Here is a 24,172-nt window from a genome sequence, read left to right as displayed (position 1 = left end):
ATAGGGCTGAAGTGGTTAATGTATGTTTTGTAATCAAAATCTACAAAGTGAAGTTTTCAAATAATTGCAGTGGAGTAAGAATAAAATATTTGCCTCTGAGATGTAGTGGAGTAGAAGTAAAAGTACTGAAAATTGTACAGTACTTGAGTTAATGTACTTAGTTACTTTACACCACTGACAGTCTACTCAAGTATTCAAAAGTACAAATTACAAAGTACATTTTCTTTTTAATATCAGTGCATTGATGTAATTAAATGTATAACATTTACAAAAATAATAGATAAATAGAATAAAATACATTTTCAGAAATAGGGCATAATAGCCTACTTTTGTAACTTTGGGTCCCAAAAGTCCCTTCCTAGAAATGCAGTGTATAGTCAAAAGCACAACATTTCTATTTGGAATGTAGCAAGTGAAAGTTGTGTGCTTGCCAAAACAAAACACCCCCCCACCAGTAACCACTGGTGAACAGTGGTTACTGTTCACCACTGGGCATATTCAGTCGAGTCCACTAGGCTACTGTGCTTCAGTTGTTTTATATCAGATAAGCAGATGATTAACCAGTAATACATCTCTTAAGTATTTAATATGCCCAAGACAAATTTCCCCAAGGGACAAAGGAACATTGAAACCTTGAACTTGAACTCTTGAGCTTGATTAATTCGCTTGTTCCTCTTCGTGTAGGCTACTTCAGGATCATTAGGTTTTCAGTAATTCAAAATCCAAGCGAAAATGTAAAATAACTCGGTAAAATACATTTATTGACAAAAAAGTTTGGTTTTCCTTAATCTGTCCTTTTAATTTTACACACAAAAATATCAAAATACTTTACAGGGCATTCCATCTTAATAATGTCAAATTCCTCTAGATCAATTCTCTCAAATTACACTGTACAATGACAATGCCTATGTCATATTTTAAAATTCAGAGGTCATTTAATTTAATTTAATTTATTTCAGGGAACAATGCATTTTAAATCTATGCATAGTCATTACTTGGTATTTAGCAACAGATTGAGACTTCACTGCATTTCATGCAATTCATATCCCGTAACTCGTTCTCCATCACACGTCATTCAGAGCCAGGTGCTTAAACATGTTGTAAATACATAAAAGAAGATACACAGTACGACATTCATAACATGGATTATCTTGGTTACCCAAACTTCAAAGCTTAAAAATGTGTCTTTACACAAACATATTGAAGTATACAACTTTTACTCAAAACAAAATTGAAAAGGTACTAAAAAAAAAGAGATTTACAATTGGGCCAAAATGCCCCAGTGCAACAGGAGAAAGAACCCCCTTCAAAATCCTTCAAAGTACTTTCAATCAATCTCTTGGATATGTTTTTGTCTACATCAGTGATTCTCAACCTGTGGGCCAGGCCCACTGGTGGGCCGCAAGGGTATTACAAGTGGGCCCCCAACTAATTGGCAAAACACTAAGATTTTAATCGTAATATAACATTAATATAATATAACGTTAATATCAAACATGAATAATGTATTTTGTTTTTTCTTTAAACCCTAAAAAACGTGTTTTCATAGTGATACCAATAAAAACTTAAAATATACTACATTAGCTCCATTGATACAAGTCGGAACACAATCAATTGATTGATAATTAAAATAAGCATGCTCTGAAAAACGCCCATCTGACCACTTAAACATGGCAGCCTATATCATCGGCTGCCGTGTTAAGTGGTCAGATCGGTGGGCCGTGAATGCATTCAAGATTTTCAAGTGGGCCCTGATCCAGAAAAGGTTGAGAACCACTGGTCTAGATTTTGCCTCCCTTGTGCAACAACTCATAAGGACATACTTGGTCAATTACAGACCTCCAAGTAGAGGTCTCGTCAGTATTCAGGCTTATGGGTTGTCAACATAATAAACATTCTCCTTCAGTCATTGCTACAGTATTTTTCACCAACTAAGTTCCTTGAATGTCCTTAATGACACCTACAGTAACTACGAAATAGAACAATCTAGTCCTCAGATATCACATGTATGGGAGATCACGTTAGAGATCGCAAACAGAAATGTCAAAAGTATTTGAGTGCTAAAGGAACAAAGGAGAAAAAAAATGACAAAATAATTCCCTATTGTGAAAGCCATAGGACATTGCGAGTGGCATTTCTTAGCCGACGAGCTTAATAAAAGGATCACATTGTAAAGTGGATGCGCATTAGAAGGAAAGAGAAGCTTATCAGAGTTCATGAGTTGGCTTGTATGTACTGAACTGGGCTTTAATAGCCCTGCAGTAAAGGCCAACATGGTGCACAGTAATCACATTGGCATTCTACTATCTTACCACAACTGAGCTTCAGTATTTAATACATTATATTGACAGCAATTTAATAATAATAATAATAATATAATAATAATAATAATAATAATATTACTGCTGTCTCAGGCAAGTTGAAATGTATGCTAAGAATGTCTCATATGACAACACCTTTAAGTAGGCCTTACTGTTTGAGGTTCAATAAAACATTGTTTCTCAGCTTTTAAAAAGCACAAATAAACAAAACACAATGCATCTTAAGACAGGATTACAATACAAAATAATTTGACACTTTAGTTATCACTACAGTTAATCACATGTTGCAACTGTTGAAATTATCATTATTACCTATCAAAAGTATAAATGGATTTAGGAAGAGTGCTTTCACTTAACTAAGTCCTCCATATACCGCGTATAAAACACTATCAAAGTAAGAAAACAAGAGAATAAGCCTTTGGGCTCTTGATATTGTCTGTATATCTAGCGTCATTAAGGCATTAACTATCCAGTATTGCTAAAAGAACTAGTTGCCAGGAAAGAAAAGAAAGTTTATGTATGAGAGGAACATAAAAAAAAGAATACGAAAAAAAAAGAACACTTCACGATAGAGTGCAAAATACTCAGACCAAAAACTTGTCAGTCCCTAGTGGCCCATTAAGTACCAATAATCCATATAAGGTACTGTGTTGATGGCTAATTTGCTCTGATAGCTACTAATATGCAAAGTGCACATTGGCTTAGGAAATACAATTAATGTCTTACTTCCAAATGTTTGGTTTAGTCTGCTTAATCTCGGTAGCAACAGGTAGGATATAAAATTCTCTATAAATTCTCAGAGGGGATGGATGTTGAATAATAAAGCAGATTAAAGGTGATAATCAACTTTAAACTGCTTATGCCAGTCTCTAATGGAGCAATAGGACCATTTTTGAGTTCTGTGCCACCTTTAAATGAGTTATTACGTTTAGAATATTCTTTGGGGTCTTTTGTTTTCCATTATTTGTCAATATGTGTCAATAAGGGAGAACAAAAACCAAGAGCAAACTGATGTAATGACCCATAATATATGACTGACAGACATATGTCACAAATGGTGACATCATCATTAATATTTACATAACACATGGGTGCTAATATGAGGCTGCGACATATTGAAGGTTTTAATTAAATTAGGGACGGAGGAAAATGAAACAAATACAAAATATTAAGGAAGACAACTGAGGTTTCAAGAGGCGGAAGAAGTCTGTGATTATAATTGTCGTCAGAGAGGAAAAACATTGGACGGAAATATTTGTTCAACCAAGGGGCAAATAAAAAATGGGTCAGTGATCGAGTACTTAAAAAAAAGACACAAAAGAAACACAGACCTTAATTTTACCAGAGTTCAAACAGGACTCACTCCAGAATCCTGCATATTATGTTCAGGGATAAGCAAAAAGCTCTGGCCCTGCCAACACAAGCAGCCCCATTGGTCGGGTTAACAAATTAGTGCAATTTAATTAGAGACCACTGTAATAATGTTCTCTGAAAGCTGCCTACACAAAAGAAAAAAAAATCCTATGAGAAGAATCTCTGATATAAAGAATTCCCAGACATGAAAAACAGCTACACATTTAAGTCTGTTCCAATATACATTCATAAAAGAGGGTGTAAGAGAGAGAGAGAGATGACAGAGAGAAAGACAATTCAAAAGTCTTAGATATAAGATTAATGTTGACCTCAGTTCTTGATAGGGCAGCTTCGTTCCAATGACGTTCAATGACTGTGTTCCTGATGTTAGCCACTTCAAGCAAGATATGTTAGCCGTTTTTGTCTCCACCCTTTTCTCCTGCAGCCTGAAAGCAAAAATACAAACCTTTTCTCTTCAAAAATTCAAACTGCTCTTTTTCCCGCCCCCCCCCCCCCCGGGATTTGGCGCAGTAATATTAACATTTTTCAAAATGACTCACGCCAGGCTTGTGAAGTGCAGTCTCCTGCAGGCCAAAGAGGGGGTTTCCTTGGCCACCATGCAGGGGTGATGCTGTTGCTGAGGACAGCAGGTTGGGTGACTGGGCTATTAAGGGTGAGGTTGGGGTGGAGGTGAGTGCTCCGGCCAGCGTGAGGCGCTGTAGCTCCCTTTGTCTCTGTTGCTGTAGCATCTGGTATACAACCACCTGCTGCTCCTGATAGAAGGGAAAATACAGACGCTTAACACAACAACAAATAAAGCAGTCAGACCGTTAAAGGTTTTATCCATTGGCCAGCTACATATGGTTATTATTGTGGAAATGTAGGTCAGGTGATAGGGATAATATAGGATAGGATAGGGGGCTAGTAAGTTTACCAGTCACAGTCAAATCTTTGGCTGGTTAAGTCTGGTGTTAATTTAACACCCTCCCTCATCACATTATCGACGTACACCATTAACTGTGTAGTTCAAACAATTAATTCAAGCCAACGCACCAATGGCAAAAATGCCCTAAAAAGAGAAAGAAAAAGAAACAAGAAAAACCTAGGAGGCATTTAAAGAAGTGAAAAGAAGTGATCTTAACCCATTCAATACGGGGACACTTCTCTGTCATTTTTAGATTTCTTTGGGCTATTCAAAAATAGTAGATATACAAGCTCATAGTGCGGCACCGAGTGCCACGCTATGAGCTTTTTTTTTTTTTTTTAAATCGTGAAAATGTGTGCAAATCTTTGAATAAATATATATATATTTTTAAAGTAACTCAAATCTTTGCTTCTGGAGGTCCCTGGAACAAAATATTTACATTTTTTTATATTTACAAATGTTCGCTTTAAAAAAATATATATTAAAAGATTTGTACACATTTTCATGATTAAAAAAAAAGAAAAAAATAGCACATTTACAAGCTCATGAGCTTGTACATCTGCTATTTTTTTGAATAGCCAAAGAAATCTAAAAATGACACAGATTCTTTTCCTGGTCTAAATGGGTTAACACAGTATAATATTTAATTACAGGAGTGAAGTTCTGTGAGGTGAGGAACTGCTGGAGCTGTTGTTGTTGCTGCTGGAGAAGGAGCTGCTTCTGTTGTTCTGATAGCAGAGAGGACCTGGCAGGAGAGGGGAACACCCTTATTAACACGCACACACCAGACAATGATCAGACAGAAACAACACCACCACCATCCCACTAAACACAGGGTTCCAATAAAAGCGGTCACCTGGCAGACATAATGCCAAAGCACACAACATACTGTTATTAAACTGTGTGACTAGGCATCAGCTGTTCAAATGAATCAATGCTTTGTACTGGAGAGTCTCATCGTACAGATGATCTAAAACCACTATGAAACCTCACCCTATACTACGGCTGGGCAATTAACCGAAAATACTGTACATCAAAACCAATATTTAGAACCAATAACCGACTTTTAACCAAAAGATCTAGAAGCAAGGTTTTTTATATAATAATATATATTTTCTTATATATCAACGAATCACCTCTAGAAATTGTAATAGATTGTTTATGATCGACAAAAACTATTAGTCTGATTAAATACACAACCCTGTATTATACTTTGTTGTACAATGGTGGCGTACAAAAATAGTGAAAATAGCAGATCTACATATAGCAGATCTGTTTGAAATAATTTTGATTTGATATTCATCACATCTGAATTATATCGTTCCAATGCGTTCTGTGGGGAAAAAAGCTACTACCATAAATAAACCTTGTGTGAAGGTTTTTCTGTGAAAAAAAAAAATCAATCAATGCCATTACTATTAAAACGTTGACATCTTAATGGAATAAGACTGCTAGCGCACATACGGGCTCACGCTCTTAGGTAGCTGAAGACCCTGCGCCAACGCCTGGGGGTTGAGAGGTGGAGGCTGGGGCCGGAGCGCGGGCAGCGCAGGCTGGGAGGCGTTCTGTACGGGCGACTGGATCACTCCGTTCAGACTTCCCAGCACGCCGTTCATGCTCAGCTGAGGACTTCCTGTCAGGGAGGCCATCATGAGCCCGCCCATCACTGGCAGGGCGGAGCCGCCCGCCTGGCTGAGGGTTCCCAGGCCGTCGCTGAAACCACGACCCAATCCATTCAGCAGGGGCTGGCCAAAAGAGGCGGGGCTCTGCTGCGGCGGCGGGGTGCTCTGGAAGGAGAGAGAGGAGCTGCTACGGGACGGACTACCAGAGTGGAGCTCCTATACACAACGAAAGAACCAAGTATTAGTTGTATTCTATTTAGATAAGTATTAGTATTGGCAGGGTTTGAATAGTTTTATACCTGTATGTATGCTATAATAATAATGGAATAATAATATATAATAATAGTTATTGTTTATTTGTACAGACCACTTTTAAAATAGAATTACATTACATTACAACAAGCAATATAATTTAAAAACAATATATATATACAGTATATATATATATATATATATATATATATATATATATATATATATATATATATATATATATATATATACATACATACACAAGTGTATATATGTGTATATAATAATAATACATAATAATGTATAATTAATATAATAATAATAATAATTGTAATAATAATTATCAATAATTAAGGGATGCATGCAATCTTACCTCAGATGAGGTTACAAAGGAGGCGTCATTCAGGTAGCAGCTTTTGGATAGGGGACTCTTGTTTAGAGGGTCTAAAGAAAAGAGGCGAAAACACAGGGACCCGTTACCATCTGGGGTTGCAGTATTCTGTCACATGACATATTATTTTGTGTCTCTTGAAGATTTCACTGCAAGAGTAGAAAGAACACTGTTACACGCGTTACAGATTACAGGCAGGTGGCGGAGGTAACCATGCAATGCACCAACCTACATTGGTGAGCAGTAAGGGGATTCAGTATCTTGTTCAAGGACACTTCGACCGCAGCCAGGAGAGGCCAGGGATCGAACCGGGAAACGTATGCCTCCCAGACGGCCACTCTACCTCCTGAGCCACTGCCGCCCCAAAAAAGGCACCACTATCTGTGGGTTGCAATTTCCAGCCCATGCCAGTATCTTTTATCACAATACTAACTCATTTGAATTTAACATGCCTTGTAATTCTCTACTCTCTCTACTAAAACAAATTAATTACTCCCTGGAATCCTTCAGTGAAGGTGGTTCTGCTTTCATGTATGTCTTGAAATGCTAATGAGGTGTAGAATATGACCTAGGGTGGAGGAGAGGAAGCTGATCTGGGTGTGCATGGAGCCCTGGGCGCAAAGGGCTTGTGGAGGGAAGGGTACAGCCATCTCCACATTGAGCAGCTGCAGACGTTCCTTTTTTGCCGTCAGGCTGAGGATCTGGTCCTGGAGCCGTTGGTTCTCCTGCTGCAGTGAGTGCAGAGACTGGAGCATGTCCACAACTAGACACGAGACAGAGAGAAAGATTTAACGGTAGATTTGGCACGTTTAATCCATTGTCTACTATGACTTACTGTATGAATTACTTGACATTACTGCTGACGTTTCTCCAAGCATACCATGTTTTGTTTTTATTTTTGAGGAAGCCATTGGATTGCATTCATTTCTGTAAATATTGATAATATAATACAGTAAATATCATTACATGTTTATTTTTGGTCTAAATGATGTTATTGTTGAGATACATTTTCTTAATTTATGGATTGTACAAATTTGCGCAGCCAACGTTGAGTCTGAACAATTCTAGACTGAGAGAACGAGAGGAATCCATGGTCTCGAAGGGCGGATCCAAACACAGGCGCCTGGAGCAAGGCGCGTCCTCCGATTGCTTCACCAATCTATGTCCCCGCCTCCCCTCCCCTCCCGGTCTGTGCACGGAGCAGGCTGACGTCACCAAATTTAGAGCGACGCCCCTCTGCACTCTGGTTGGTTAGGAGTTAACAAGGTCCTAAGACCATCGTTCCTGCACCGTTCGCCCAGACGTTTTTCTTTTGAAACAAAAAAAAAGGCTGGGATTCCGAGGCTAGAACAATTCTGTCGCATGACAGTGACATCGTCGACGAATCCTTCGTATCTTTATAACCAGCCTTGAGCATATGGCATACGACGTACATCTATGCTCGAGCTCACTCTCGCATGACAGTGACATCACTGACGAATCCTTGGTATCTTTATCCTAGTCTTTTCAACATACAGTAGCTCCAATTCCTTCTGGTGGATGAAAAGTTAAACGCTGATGAAGGCCTGAGTAGCTGAAACACGTCTGTTTGTCAGAGACTGCAGCTGCGGTAAATAATAAAATGAAAAAAAAATTCACCTTGTGGGTGCGGACTGTTTCTATAGACTGTTCACTGTGCACCCCTCTATCCTTCTCTGAAACTATTGACAGAAGAGCACGCTCAGCTCGGGACTTCTGTCCCCTAGTATTTGGATGGAATGAAAAGTTACACATCAAAAGCAGGAGATTTGCAATATAACAGAGAGTTAGCAGGGGCTATAGAATGCAGTGCGGATGTTTAGCATAATTCACTTCACAATCCATCATCTACAGAAAATCCTACACATATGATCTTTATACATTTAAACATACCACTGTAACCTATGAAAGTCCAGTCATTACTTCATCTTAACACCTGAACACACGTCTTTCTTTTTCAATAGAAAACAGAAATAAGATTAAATAAAACGTAATCTATTGAGTCTACCGCCAATGAATTGTTGATGGACTTGATTGTTCATTCGATTTAGGTCCTACAACCTACAAAGCGTGTCATTTTATAATAATGCAATTACAGCTGAACCACATAATGTATTCTGACATGTTTTTCAAATGGATTCTTTATGGAGCTGTCAGTGAGACACGCCTGACATCAAGAAGCTAGGTGAGACGTGTTCCCCAGTAGCTGGAGGGGACAGCTCCTATTTAAAACCAGAATCTCTCTCTCTCTCTCTCTTCTCTCTTTTCCAGAGGAGGTGAAGTGGAGAAGGCCAGTAAGAGTTGACGTTGACGGTACTATTCATACAGATGAAGTGAGTCAACAAAAGTGGAACTAAGTGATTTGGCTTAAGAGGAAAAGGAAACGATACACAGTGAATAAATATAATCAAACGGAGAAGCACTATTGTCATGGTTTACATTATGCCATGGTTGCTTTGAAACACTGTCCTCAGTGTGCTGTCTCTCATTGGGGCTGTTTTTTTTGTTCACAACAGTGTCCTGGAATATATGCATATATGTCTGAATAGCTCCAAGCACTGCATTCAGTGTCACAAAGAGTAGACTTAAACCAAAGCAGGTGGAGAAAAACACACCACAGCAAACAGCATAATGATAGACCCAGCCACAGCAGAGAGAGAAGCTGTCTGTTATGTACTCATGGCCCAGACATTGCCCCCCACCCCCCCCCGCCCCCACAAAACCCAAAAGGAGAACAACTGCAAATTTCCCCAGAATGACAGACAGGCCCGAATGGATTCTGCAGACACGCTTAATTTTCACACTCACTATTGACGCCCATCTCTCCGTTTCCGTGTTTCTCTAACAGGAGCTCAATATGGGAGCTGGCTGGGGGGATGTTCTCTGGACGGGCCCGAACCCCTGGACCCCCCCCATCCCTCGGGTCGAACAGCAGAGGAAGACAGCTCATGGGAGACCTGGAAGGCCAGAGCAGGGAAGAAGAAAGGGTCAGTGGGTTGGACTTGTCTACACCCAGAGTGGGAAAAACACTACCCTCAGTCACAAACTTTAAAAATACTGTTAATTTTGGCTCTTGAATGTTTTTGTAATCTACTAGTTTTGACAGAAACGAATGCTGTGTAGCCTGCGAGTGAGTTCAGGCAGACACACTCGGGTCACTAGCAGCTGACCAATTTTGTGGTCTATTGCAGTGGTTCTCAACCTGTGGTTCGATTTTGGGGGGGTACCTAGATGACAGTGAAGTGACAATTTAAGGACTTTTAAGACCTTTTTAATACATAAAAAAAGACTATAAGAACCGGTCAAACAAATTATGTCAAATAATATTAGAAAGAGTATTTAAAAAATTCCGATCTACAAGCTCACAACGCCTCGCGTTGTGAGGCGTTGTGAGCTTGTAGATCGGCAATATTTTTTAGATCAGCCATGTTTTCCACAATATTTATCTGTGGAACCGAGTCAAACTAAATGTGATGTCTCAACTCCTACAATTCCAAGTGCTTGTCAGGGTGGGGGGTCCCCAGTTCAAATATGATTCTTTTGGGGGGTCGCGGCCTGAAAAGGTTGAGAACCACAGGTCTATTGCTCTGTTGCTCCTCTTGCTGTCCCACAACATCGCCGCTGTTGGAATGTGATTCTTTGCTCCAACCACCTCCCCAGCTTTCCCCTGTGGGGTCTAAAATGTCTCTCCTCAAGGAGCAGTGTGTGTAGTAAAGCCTGAATGCCAAGATCAAATATTCACACCTGCATTTTACACTAGTACAAATGTTTTCTCTGAAGAGAAGATTGTTGGTTTCTCTTCAGTTCTCTTCAGAGATTTAACTACATTTTATATAGATCATTTCAATCTATTTGGCTGGAAAAGTGAAATCCCTGCACAAACCAATGTGGTAGTACCTTTGATAAGAGCGTTATCTAAACATCACCTCAGAAATGTAAAGAAATGCTGTAATTGCCAAATGAAAGGGTAAAGAATGAAGCTTACTGTGATGATAGGCTCTCTCTCGGCGAGTTTCCCTGACACGGGAAGCGACAGTCATCGAGGTCAGATTCTAGGAAGGGAGAGAGAGGTTGTGGTGTTACAGTACATGTGGTCTTAAGTGTGCCTGTGTTGAATTGTAACAAAGAACGTGTGCAAGTAACCTGAAGCAAATGCTACAGTATGTGTCTCTCAGGGTACCCAGGGTTCGATTTGCTGGGGGATGGGGTTCTCCATGCCTCTGCTTTTCATAGCCCCCTCTTGGTCATTCATTTTTATGGCCAGTGGGGATATGTTTTATCCCTATTTCTGCTTCGACTGAATTAAACACATGCATTTCCTTTTGGGAAATGTCATCTGATGTGGTTGATATTATGTTTTATAATATCACAATTTAACAATTTAGTTAAAACAAAAAAAGTATGTTAACCTAGTCAAAATCTTTATTTTTTTTCCTTCTTTTGTTTTCAAAAACAAAATACCAGATCTACAAGATTTGTCATATGAATAAGCATATAGGGCTTAAGTGGTTAAAAAAAATGATTTTTTTTTTAATGAACCTCATACCTGGCAGTGAGGTCTGGGCTTGGCTCAGTAGTGGTGGCAGTGTAGGGGCTGTGGAGAGACAACTGCCAAAAGGCTGAGTGGAAGTTAGGCTGTAGGAAGAACTGGAACCAGGGTGGACCTATGAGACAAGACAACAGAATATAATTGGCAGGGAAACTTCAGTTAGCTGGAATATAGCTTCAAGAAAAGTTTTTTTTTTCCAACTCAGACTTCCACCATTTCAAAATATGTGACAGCTAGCTAGACCTACAGTCCTCTATCTAGTCCAAATTCATTATTCACTACTGTTTCATTTGTTATCCATCAAGAGCCATTTACTAACACAGTTATAACATTAAAGCTGCATTGTGTGATATGTAGAGTTGTGGACAGTATATTAAAAACTCAGACAGACTACAGCAGACCAAAGCGAGACAAACGTAGGTACTTCCAGTAGGCTATTTCAGGTTTGTCATCATGCCAAGTGAAGAGATAGATTGTTTAAATATCTAGCAATGAAACTAGTAACTACAGAGAGGCTGGAGGCAGAGGAAGGTGCTGTGAATGTACTTTTTTTTTTTTTTTTGCATGAATATTCATTCAGCTGAAATATTTAGAAGAAATCTTGCACTGGAATATCCATCATTACACAGTAGAGGAAAGCATGGGTGTGAGAGGTGGCGAGCCGATTTTAAAGAGCAAGGGAGGTGTCAAGATGTTTCATCACATCTCTAAGGAGCTCCAGACAGGGGAGCAGGATTTTGACAACATGCTTTAGAGAGGAGGGGGGGAAATAACATGGATGTTCAGCGCGTGTACATATTCACAAGTTGCATTGCCTCAATAAAACCTTCGTACAGCACATACTAGGCTATTTTCAGGCCTTGCGGCAATCATGATGAGAGTCCAAAAGCCCTGCTGCTAGCAGCTCCTATAAACTTTGTTGCTCGTTACACCCAATCAGAACAAAGTCGTGAGTAATTCAGACCAATATAATTGCCATCCTTGGAGCTCCTCGCTCACTAATGGTCTGGAGCCGAAAATCTGAATGTTTCATCCTACCTAGTAGATATTATCTTGAGTGCAAATTTAACATTCTGGCCTGCGACACAGGCAAGGTCACTCAGAGTTCATCCTCTGGGGAGCATAAAGGTGATCAAAACATTCCGTGCCATGTAGTTTTCGAGATATGTTGTTAGGGAATAAAGTGTTGGACAGACCACCAAACCAACCAATGGAATGACATTGCCATCCTTAGCTACAAATACCACACAATGCACCTTCATGTGGAATTGGAATATCATTATACTAATATCAAGCAAAGGCAACTAGGACACTTTATTTCTCCTGAATAGATACAGTTGCATGTTGTAGAATGGAGGTTATTTATTTTCTGTACTTCTGGAGTACCTGTGTATTTGAGAGAGAGTTGACTGAAGGAAGAGAGAGCGTGGAGACGTGACATGGAAGAAGTCCTGAGGACAGAGCGGTACTACACACACCACCACCTAGGGACAACGAAGTGCTACACACTCCTCCGCCTAGTGACAAAGGGGTGCTGCACACACCCCCTCCTAATGTGAGAGGGTCCTTGAGACTGGAGTAGATGCCTGAGAGAGAGAGAGAGAGAGAGAGAGAGAGAGAGAGAGAGAGAGAGAGCAGCCTCAGCAGAGAGAGAGAGAGAGAGAGAGAGAGAGAGAGAGAGAGAGAGAGAGAGAGAGAGAGAGAGAGAGAGAGAGAGAGAGAGAGAGAGAGAGAGAGAGAGAGAACTGTCATGTTTACAAAGATATAAGCAGCATGCAGCAGAAGCGTGTAAATAGACACACAGGTCGGAGAATCAGTCACCATCTAGGGCAGGAAATCTACCATCAATGTACTTGTGTGCAGTAAACTGCTAGCTAGGAAACTATCTTTAACTTTCAATATAGGATAGAGTTAAACAATGTTACAGATGCTTCTTGCAGTCCAAGTAAGCCCGGTTGAAGCATATTAAGTCAAGGCAAGGCATGTTTATTTGTATAGGACATTTCTACAACAAAACCACTGCTTTACATTATTAAGTAAACACATTACACCTTGTAAAGGGACATTTGAAGACAATGAAAAATAGTTATTTAATAGTTAACGACATTAATCCCTATTTCTACAAGCTCACAACACGTTGCAATGTGACACACTGTGAACTTGTAGATCGGCTATTTTTAAATGTTCTGTTCTGTGTTATATTTTATATTTTCGGATATATTTTCTGTTCTTTTAACTCACATTCGGTACGGCACTTTGGTTAACTGGTTGGTTTAATTGTGCTAATCCATTGTCAACTTGACAATGGAAAATAAAATGTACAAACAATGTCAGATAGCCTACTTCTCCTCTAAGATCTTAATTTAAATGGAACATGTAGTACTACTGATATAGGCTTTCCTGTTTAACTTGCCATGGGTAATGGAAAGGTTCACCAAATCTTCAACCAAACTGCAAATAAACACCAAAGCCAACCAGACAGTTACAGACTGTATACTGATACAATTTGTTTTCCGTGTGCAATACGTTTTTTTTCGAGCAGTACATGAGCACACAGGAAGCTAGAGGGCGACCACACACCCACGGTTAGACTCACCGGAGCCGAGCAGGGAGTTACCGCGGCCTGTAGAGAAACTGCCGGCAGAGGAGGAAGTAAAGGAGGAGGTGGAGGTGGCTGTCGGAGGCAGGGTGGAGGAGGGGAACGCAGGGTGTGGAATGGAGGAGGCGCTGGGATAGATGGAGGAGGTTAAGGCTGGAGGCAGAGGAGGAGGCGCCGCTGTGTGATGATGGTGGTGATGATGGTTCTCTTCCCGCCTTTCTCGATTTTTGCTCCCGCGGGGGCGGCCCGGACCGTGCCGACTCTTCTTGTTGCCGCGGTGCCTCCTCTCCCGGGGCAACGGCGGCGGCGGCGTGGCTTTGCCGTCCTCCTCCGGGTCGGGCTCCTCCAGGATGGGAGGCGTGATCAGGTGCGAGGGCTTGCAGAGGGACTTGGAGGGTTTGTAGTCCCCCGACGAAGAGATCTTACGGACCTTGCTGCTGCTGCCACCCAGCCCCGAGGAGGAGGTGATGCGCATGATGGACCCAAAGGTGGAGATGGTGACCTTGGTCTCAAAGGGGCTGGCGTTGCTCTCTGACCTGTCGTGACCCTGCGATGCTACGTGGGGGCCATCGGCGGGGGTCAATGCCGGGGGCTTGTTGTGATATTTACTGTCCTCTTCCTCCTCCTCTTCCTCGTGCTCCAACTCTTCCTCGTGTTTTTCCTCTTCCTTTTCGTCCCGCTCTTCGTCCTCCTGAACCGCCACTCTCCTGTGACGCTCCTTGCGCTGCTCCTCGCCGCTGTGGTCCTCGCCCCCTCGGTCGTGGTCACGTTCTAGGCGGGAAGACGATGAGAACTGGTGGAAGTCCTGCGTTGAAGACAGGGAGCCGACCCCTAGCAAAACAACATGGACGTTAATCCCGAAAAATAAACATAGACAGCTTAACTCCCGGTCAAAAACTCACCACTGTTCAAAAAGTGTTAAAGGGTTATTTCACTTTCAAACATGTTAGCGGTCATTTTAACATCTACTTGGGCTTTTGTGAACACCCCCACAAAGTATTTAAGTTGCTTGATTCAGTATTTAGATATTTGATATTCATTTTAACAGACACACCCCCTTCATATACAAACCCATTGTAACTTCAAACTCAATTTTAATCATGTTAGATTAATTGAAAGCCCATCCCTGGTTCTGGTGACTGATATTGTTTTATTTTATTTTATTAGTAATCAAAACGTAATTGAAAAAAACACGATCTCTTCACGCATGGGTTTGTATGGGAAAGGGGCGTGTCTGTTAAAATTAATATCAAATATCTAAATACTGAATCAAGCAACTTAAAAGCTGTCTGGGGTGTTCAAAGAAGCCTGAGTAGACGTTAAAATGACCCCAAACATGTGAAATATCCCTTTAAGTGGCTGTCTTGAAAATGACATGAAAATGTTAATTAATACACAGGTCTAACAAGCTCCATGGGACAAGTTAGCTCATGCAGTGCCCCAAGATGCTATTCTGGCCTCATTTTGTTCTCCATAAGGTTACCTGTGTTGAATGGGCTAGAGGAGCATGAGGAGGAGGTGCAGCTCTTGCCAGTGCTTCCTGTTTTCTTGCTTCGATGACCTAGGCCATGAGAACTCAGCTTCTTAGGCTTTCCCTCACTGTCCTTGCTGCTATGGTGACTGGTGGGCAACTGCATCGACACAAACAGGGCATAGGAAAGAGAGAAACGACATAGCTCAGTCAGTAGAGCCTTTGGGCCACAAGGTCATGAGTTTGATCCCGGGCACCGGCAACTCAACATATGAGTTGTACGGTTTAGCAAGTTGTGCGGTAAGTACTGGGAGCTGATGGTAGGTGTTACGCACCACCTCAGCAATCCATCTCCCAGGGGTCTAGGGCATTGAAATTAGGCCTGTCACAATTATTACATAATTGTCTAACCGCAATTATTTGAGATAATCGCAGTTATTTTGCATAATCGTCCAAAAATTAAAAAGCAGAAATAGCAAATTTACAAGCTTACAACGCATCAGTGACGCGTTGTAAGCTTGCAGATCTGCTATTTCTGCTATTTTTAAATGTTTTTTCAAAAGTATAAAATTACTAAATATGTCAGTCATTTATTTTTATATTTAAGTTATTTGTCAAATAAGTTTATATTAGGAAGCCTAAAAGTTTTTATTTATATGTTCCAATGTTTGATGCCAAAAACAAGCAACAAAGCAATTATTAGTGTGACAATTAATTGTCAACTTAAATCTGTAATTGTGACAGCCCTAATTGAAATGTAGATAGCTCTCTGCTGATACCGTCAATAAACCTATCTGACCTATTTACTTACTTACTAATATAATAATAGATGGAATAAGTATTCTTTATCGATTTATTTCAGGTCTAGCAAAATGGGGCTGGCAGGCCACCAATCATTCTCTTTCGTACTGCATTCTCTCTCTGTTCCTCTGGGTTAGCGGTTTCTACCTTGTCTATGCTGCTGGTCAACGAGGGGCCCAGGCTATCGGATGACTTCTTATGACGCTCCTTTTGCCGCAACTTGTCCTTATGACTCTGAAAAGGTGTCAGTGCAAGGGACTGTTGTAAGGACATAGAGAGAACAAACACAGGTTCATCGTACCAAACTTAGAGAGGCATACAGATGGCTTGAATGTATCATTCTCTCTGCAGCATCTCTCTCTCTCTCTCTCTCTCTCTCTCACACACACACACACACACACACACACACACACACACACACACACACACACACACACACACACACACACACACACACACACACACACACACACACACACACACACACACACACACACACACACACACACACACACACACACACACACACACACACACACGCACACACCTTTCTCGGTCTATGATGGTGATGTTTGTCTTGCGAGGGAGAGCTGGAGCGACCCCGGGGGTGTCCAAAAGTGCCGGCTGTATTCTCGCTGGAGCGCAACTTCTTCTGCTGAAGAAACAGAAGACAGCATGGAGACCAGGAACATGAACTGCTACAGAACAGGGAAAACAGCTTGCAACATTTCATTGACTCACTAACTGAAGGTTAAGAAAGAAATTACCAAAGGTATCGTTTTATCATTTGAAACATTTTGGTATGTAAAACATGATTACTTATTCATTGAGTCTCTCTGTGTGTATTACAACCTACCATCTTGCTGTAATGGTGCTTGCAGTAGCCGCAGTATTTAACATTGTCAGCTTCAGGACCTTCTTCCTCGCACAGCAACCCAGCCATTTGAGCACTGCACAGGGCCAGAAAAGTGAAAAACCTCTCTCTCACACACACACGCACGCACGCACGCACGCACGCACGCACGCACGCACACACACACACACACACACACACACACACACACACACACACACGCACGCACACGCACACGCACACGCACACGCACACACACACATGCACACACATGCACACACGCACACATGCACACACGCACACACACACCTAGTACACGTATGCGACACACACACACACACACACACACACACACACACACACACACACACGTACACAACACACACACACACAACACACACACACACACACACATATGCGCGTGGACACAAAGAGTCTCTCCACCCATGTCTGTTCTGTCTGCACACAAAAACACAGACCACAGTTTCAGTAGACGCTTGGATGCATCCTTGGTAATCTGAGCGCGTTTGCCATTGATCATGCCAACGTGGATTAGGTGACAGCTCTACACACACAAATCAGATTTGGATCTCGCTGCTATCTGATCTTCCAGGTCTGATTTGGAGGAGGTCTGTTTTGCATTGTGAAAGGAATTTGACATTGTCTACATGTAATCTAGGAACAAAGCAGATGTGCAGTGTATACAGTGCAAAACAATAGGGAGGAAGAAATGCTAACAGATTCCCTTAAATGCAGACAGTGGTGGTGAGAGATAGGGCACATTTTCAGGGAAATATTTAGACTTGCAACAGCAAAACTTAACAATGTGCGACACCACACACACACACACACACACACACACACACACACACACACACACACACACACACACACACACACACACACACACACACACACACACACACACACACACACACACACACACACACAAAACTAAATGCATACCAGGTGACATGAAAGGCCTGTCTGCAGCCCTGTCTGTTGCAGGTCATGCAGGCTCCGCAGGCAGCTTTACTCTCTCGGCCGTGGTCCTCACAGATATAACACGTCTAGTCAAGATGGAGAGAATGAAGAATAGAGGAAAAGAAGACATTAAAACATCAGATGCTATGTTGAGAATGATGATTCAGACATGCACACACCAACAAAACCCTTCACTGACCTCATGATGTCAGTGAAGAGTTTTGTTGGTGTGTGTAGGCATGTCACAATTATTACATACAGTAATTGCGTGATTGCAATTATTTGACATAATAACAGTTATTTTTGCATTATCGTCAGAATCGTTTACATTCTTTGGTATAAATTAATCTGTTGAAACATAGCCGATCTATAACCTCACAACGCTTCGCATAGTGAGCTTGTAGATCAGCAATTTTCGCTATTTTTGAAACGTTTTGAAATGATGTCTGTTTTGATTATTGGTACCGGTCATTGTCAGTCATTTCTGTGTATATTTAAGTTATTTGTCATATCTGCACTGTGCTATTTTTGCTCACAAAGCCTAAAAGGCAAAGAGAAATGTAATTTTGATTTATATGTTCCCATGTTCAATGCCAAAAAACACGATTCAATCGTTAATCGCAATCATTTGTACGACAATTAATCGTCAACTAAAATGTCATGATCGAGGCAGCCCTAGGTGTGAAAGCTGTACATGTGGTACAGCGTTTGGTGTCCCTCTGCACTCTTTGTGAGATCCTTGCACCTTCCCTTGTGTCAATATGAGCGAAACCCTGCAAGCTGTCGCTTTGTTTCTGCTCCAAAGTAACAGAGACAAATACCTGTACAGCTAATTAATGGTTAATAATGGTGTGTGTGTGTGTGTGTGTGTGTGTGTGTGTGTGTGTGTGTGTGTGTGTGTGTGTGTGTGCGTGTGCGTGTGCGTGTGCGCGTGCGCGCGTGTGTGTGTGTGTGTGGTGTGTAAACAGTCTAGACTCCAGGTGGTGCAGTCAAGTCAAGGTGGTGCAGCATTAGATTAGATTAAATTGACAATGACGACTGTAGAAGTCAGGGAAAGGTGTGTTTGTCATGAGGCCCAACTCCATCTTGGACAATTTGTGAAACAATCCACTTGCACGCACGCACGCACGTGCACACACACACACACACACACACACACACACACACACACACACACACACACACACACACACACACACACACACTAATGGTCGTGCCACTCAGACAACGAATGCATAAAAGAAAAAGAAGGTGGAATTACGAAAAACATGCGGCAAAAAATATAAACACAAATAATGTGTACGCATGGATGCACACAAGCACACACGCACGCCCGCATACACACATATACAGTTTTTGTACTTTTTGTACTCCCTCTGCCTCTCCTGAAGAGGGGGGTGGGGGTGCAGAAGAGGCCTAGCAACAGGTGCTGGACAAAGGAACAGCGGGCTCTTTACCTTCCTCCTTCAACACCCACTCTCTCTTTCTCCACCATTCCTTCGTCTTCCCCCCCCTACCCCCCCACCAAGATGTCAACGATGTAATGAGAGGCCACAGAAACATCTATCCGGGTACATAAAAGAAAGTGTGCTTCTCAAGTTTTCACTGTCCATTGAAACGCTGTGTAGGAATGCAGGCGGCGCGTCTGGATGAATGGCTCTGACATTGCAAAGCTGCATGCAATTTACTGTAGCTGACACACACCAAATATCCTCTGTGTTACGGGTCCATTTTTATGATCGCAGAGTTAAATCAACACTGAGGATTTTACAGTGCAGTAATATGAGACCGGGCCCACATGGAGTCAGCCAGACTCTTGCATGCATACGTTTATGTGAATGTATACACTCACTCTCATGCACACGTGCTGTACATATACTGTATATATGCATTGCATCCAGCCATACACACATGTACGCGTACAAACACAACCACAGCGACTGGCTCTTCACTCCAATGAAGAAGCAATGTCTTTCTAGATGGGCATATATTGACCTACATTTGTATTGGCATCATTCAAAAATAGCCATTGTCACTAAATAAGACTTAACGACGCGGCTGATCATGTGGTAAGTCTGTGACATCAGTCATCATCTAAGACATATCTATGTTGTATGATTACATATTTGGGCAAGGTTTCAGCCCGATCTGACTCCCATTCTCTTCCATTATACAATTAAACTTAAATATTGAAAATATATATATTAAACGTGTGAGACAAGTGCTATGCAGAGTAAAAAGTAGCCAACCCTAACCCTAACAATGCTGGAAACATACCACCCTATCATCACAAAGTTATCAGTAAGCTACAATGGCCTGAAGCTCATTTGAAGATAAATGGTTCACTATTGTTAGCAGCACATAATACACAAACAGGAACTGGTAATGTAATATGAAGTACATTACCTAGACTGCACTGCAGATGCCTTGCCTCTTTCTTTTACCCGAGACTAATGACACTGACATTGTGCCCCTTTGTATGGCTACACATAATTCAAAGTGATTCATCTCCACAGGTCAAAGAACACTGCAGGTATTGATGCTTTGAGCCACAGTCAGTACCTTGATGTATCTCTCATGTGGGACATACTGCAGGACGATGGGCTCCATGGTGAGAACGTTGGCAAACTGCACCTCAGGGATGTAGAGTGCACACACAACATGCGCCCAGCCTGACAGCAAGACAGGAGTTGGTTAGGGTCGAAGCATGCAATTACGGCACAATACACTCCCTTTGACTGACATCTTGCCTTTATAACCGTTGTGGACTTCAATGGACATTTCACTTTCAAACATGTCATACTGCCCTCCTAATACGTCAAGGGGGCCATGCTTTTATCGATTACGGTTTTATTTTATTTCTTTATTGTTTATTTTCTTCCCAAAACAATCATAAAATATTAATGAAAAAAGTCATTGAAAAAACACGCATTAGGAGGGCAGTATGAGTGAGTGATCAGAACCAAAAACGGGTGTTTTCAATGGGTTTGTATAGGAAGGGGGCGTGTCTGATAAAATGAATATCAAATATTTAAATACTGAATCAAGCAACTTAAAAACTGTCTGGGGTGCTCACAAAAGCCTGAGTAGACGTTAAAATTACCCCAAATATGTTTGAAAGTGAAATATCCCTTTCATAAGTGAAATCCGTAACGGAGCTTGAACCTAACTTCACATGGTTGGTTAGTCAATTTCATGGACAGACCAGGTCACCTCCATATGTTGTAAAACTTGGAACTTGGGAATGAGATGGAGCAACGTCCAGATATTTACCTCCACTGTCTGTCCTCTTGAGGGCACCATCTTTGTGGGGGCAAAGTTCACACCTCTGGGGGGGGGATTGAAGTTTTTATTGGCAAAACATGCATATACATGAACATACAGTATATTTGTACATGAATGTATATTCGAGGAGAATGCACAGCTCTCTATGAGCTTCAATAAACTATTGATGTAGTAGACCTACTGATGTAGAAAAGGCAATAACTATGGCATGTCTCTCACATACATGCTGTGGTGTGGTGCATATTAGAGATCATACTCACAACTCGTGCTGCTCTTTCCTGTGACTCACACTTTCGACAGAACCATGGCCCAGTGGGCACCTGGACTATGCCATAGCATGCTGTGAGATAACACACACACACACACGCACACACACACACACACACACACACACACACACACATGTGCGCACGCGCGCGCGCACACACACACACACACACACACACACACACACACACACACACACACACACACACACACACACACACACACAGTATAATATTTTGTGTGTTTTTTATTTATTTATTTATCATCAAAAAATATTTTTTTTAAAAGAACAGTGTCAGCTTTACAGGTGCCTTCAATGTAATGATCCAGAGCCTAATTATACATTTATTCAAAGATTATTTGGAGAAGACAATGAATGCTGTATTTTGGTTTTAAAACATTTATAATAATGAAACATCTGGTCTCCAGAAAATAACAGGAACTGGGATCAGAGAGTCAAACCGGTAGATAGACTACAATCTAAGAGTGGCTTGATAATCATTCCAGACGCTCTTTTTTCATTTTTGAAACAAAACCTATTTAAAAAATGGGAGAGAAATTAAATATGACACATAAATAAGGTAATAACTCCCTTAGTAGTAATAATACAGCAGTGAAAGCATGTGGACACGCTGTAGCTAACTGTTAGAAAATGAGAAGAGGCCCTCGCCAGATGCTAACGGTCCGAGCGAGCCTATAACTAAACTTTGTACAGAAAAGCCCATGATACAGAATAGCAGAACCTCAGTTGTCGGCGCCACAACAAGGCTTGATTAATATACTTCATTGCGCAGCGGCGTCGCTCGCCGACAAGGAATGATCTACCACGCGTTGTTCGTTTGTAGATCAGACAGTCCTTGTCGGCGAGCGACGCCGTAGTACCACCGGAGCGTCATCATGCTTCCGACGTTGATTGATGTACTTTACTAACGTGGTACTAACGCGGTGCTAACACGGCGTCGCTCGCCGACAAAGAACTGATCTACAAACGAACATCAACGTGCGATGTTCGCTTGTAGATCGGTCCATGTCGGCAAGCGACGCCGTGTAGTAGTACCACGTCGGGAGCATGAATAATTCGCGGCTTTGAAGGCTTGATCGGTGTCATTCTCTCCACCACTCCCCCTCCCACACACACATAAACACTACAGACACACGCCAACACGCACGTAGGCAGGGAAGCGCATGCACCACACACACACACACACACACACACACACACACACACACACACACACACACACACACACACACACACACACACACACACACACCACATCCCCTCTCTAGCACACTGGTTCCCAAACCTTTTAGCTCGAGACCCAAAAGATAAATGTGTCGTTCGTTTCCCCAGACCAAAGCTAGTAAAGATAGCCGCCACTAGCTTGAATTTATGGAATTTCTTTGATTTTATTTGTATTTATTCATGAAATTATTTGTGATTTTTTTCTTGAAGGTGCTTTGAAATAACAATGAAAAACAAAATGTAGGAAACAAAAAAATAACGGGATATTTACTCAGTCGTGACCCATAAAAAAATGTGTCCGCGACCCACAAATGGGTCCCGACCCAGTGTTTGGGAAACAGTGCTCTAGCAGAGGCTACACACACACACACACACCACCAGAGATCAGATAGATCAGCGCGGGGTCGTTAGTTACATTGTAACAACATTATTACAACAGCCAGTATATGTATCGTTTACCTTGGTGCACCGCGACGCTGCAGCCGTGTCCGTCACAGTACACGAGCGGGTTCTCCGCCCAGCCGCGCTCGTCAGAACACACGCAGCAACCGCCAACCATTTCCCGCATGCTGCTCCCATATGATATTATTATTATTAACTCAGCCCCCCGCGCGACGGACGACGTAGACGCGTCAAGTAGTCCCCGCCGGCCTTAACAACGTCGCAGCAGCAAACATGGTCGTCGTTTTTGTTGTCGTTGGTGGTTGCGTGGTGTCTGTGCAGCGACAAGCACGGCGAGTCCCGTCTCTCCCCCCCACCACCAAAAAAAATGAATCTCGGCGTGGGGTTCTGTTCTGTTCTGTTCTGTTGTGTTCTGTTCTGATACGGCTAGTTTTCCGTGATGTCCTCCTCCTCCTCCCGTCCCGTCCCCATAGAACCGATGCAGTGCGCATGCTCATGTCTGGTGAGTACCAAAACGCTCGCCCCAAAACACGCTCACCCCCGGGCAAATCCGGCAATCTCGGAATAACGGTTGCCACCTCTGGTATTCCTAAACGTTACCTCAGTAAACTATATATGCCCAAACCTAACCTTATTCCTAAATGTCTTTCGATGAATTGAGTAGGCTACAAAGGACGTAAAGCCACAGGCTTTTTGGGGTTTAAATAGCAGACATAACTGTAGCTACTTTCCTGTGCTTTTTTTGCAAACTGCTAATAAAGTATTCAATCAAAACGTAAACTCAGTAAAATTATGCCTAAAACTAACCTTATTCCTAAACGTAATCTCATTAA

At 41.8% G+C, this 24,172-nt stretch overlaps 1 protein-coding gene across 4 annotated transcripts; it reads right to left on the bottom strand.

Annotated features, from left to right (window-relative positions):
• Positions 1–231: 231 nt before the first annotated feature.
• Positions 232–23,791, bottom strand: LOC311063281 (protein AF-17-like). 4 transcript variants are annotated; one of them, XM_084082650.1, is made up of 20 exons: positions 23,397–23,791; positions 21,685–21,764; positions 21,413–21,467; positions 20,702–20,811; positions 18,122–18,225; positions 17,159–17,252; positions 16,850–16,957; positions 16,450–16,560; positions 15,514–15,661; positions 14,028–14,861; positions 12,818–13,017; positions 11,429–11,546; positions 10,868–10,934; positions 9,691–9,839; positions 7,433–7,627; positions 6,847–6,917; positions 6,064–6,437; positions 5,251–5,344; positions 4,235–4,447; positions 232–4,120 (listed from the first exon to the last, which is right to left on the bottom strand). In XM_084082650.1, the coding sequence occupies exons 1-20, from the start codon at positions 23,503–23,505 to the stop codon at positions 4,085–4,087; spliced, it is 3,270 nt and encodes a 1,089-aa protein (XP_083938776.1). In that variant the 5' UTR covers positions 23,506–23,791; the 3' UTR covers positions 232–4,084. The 4 variants fall into 4 exon arrangements, with proteins under 4 accessions (XP_083938776.1, XP_083938778.1, XP_083938777.1 ...); XM_084082652.1 differs by having other exon boundaries at positions 16,450–16,536; XM_084082651.1 differs by having other exon boundaries at positions 16,850–16,954.
• Between the last annotated feature and the right edge of the window lie 381 nt (positions 23,792–24,172).

Source organism: Gymnoscopelus microlampas, assembly GCF_963454915.1.
Source record: "Gymnoscopelus microlampas genome assembly, chromosome: 2".
Classification (NCBI taxonomy): Eukaryota; Metazoa; Chordata; class Actinopteri; order Myctophiformes; family Myctophidae; genus Gymnoscopelus; species Gymnoscopelus microlampas.
This window is presented reverse-complemented; position numbering and strand designations above follow the sequence as displayed.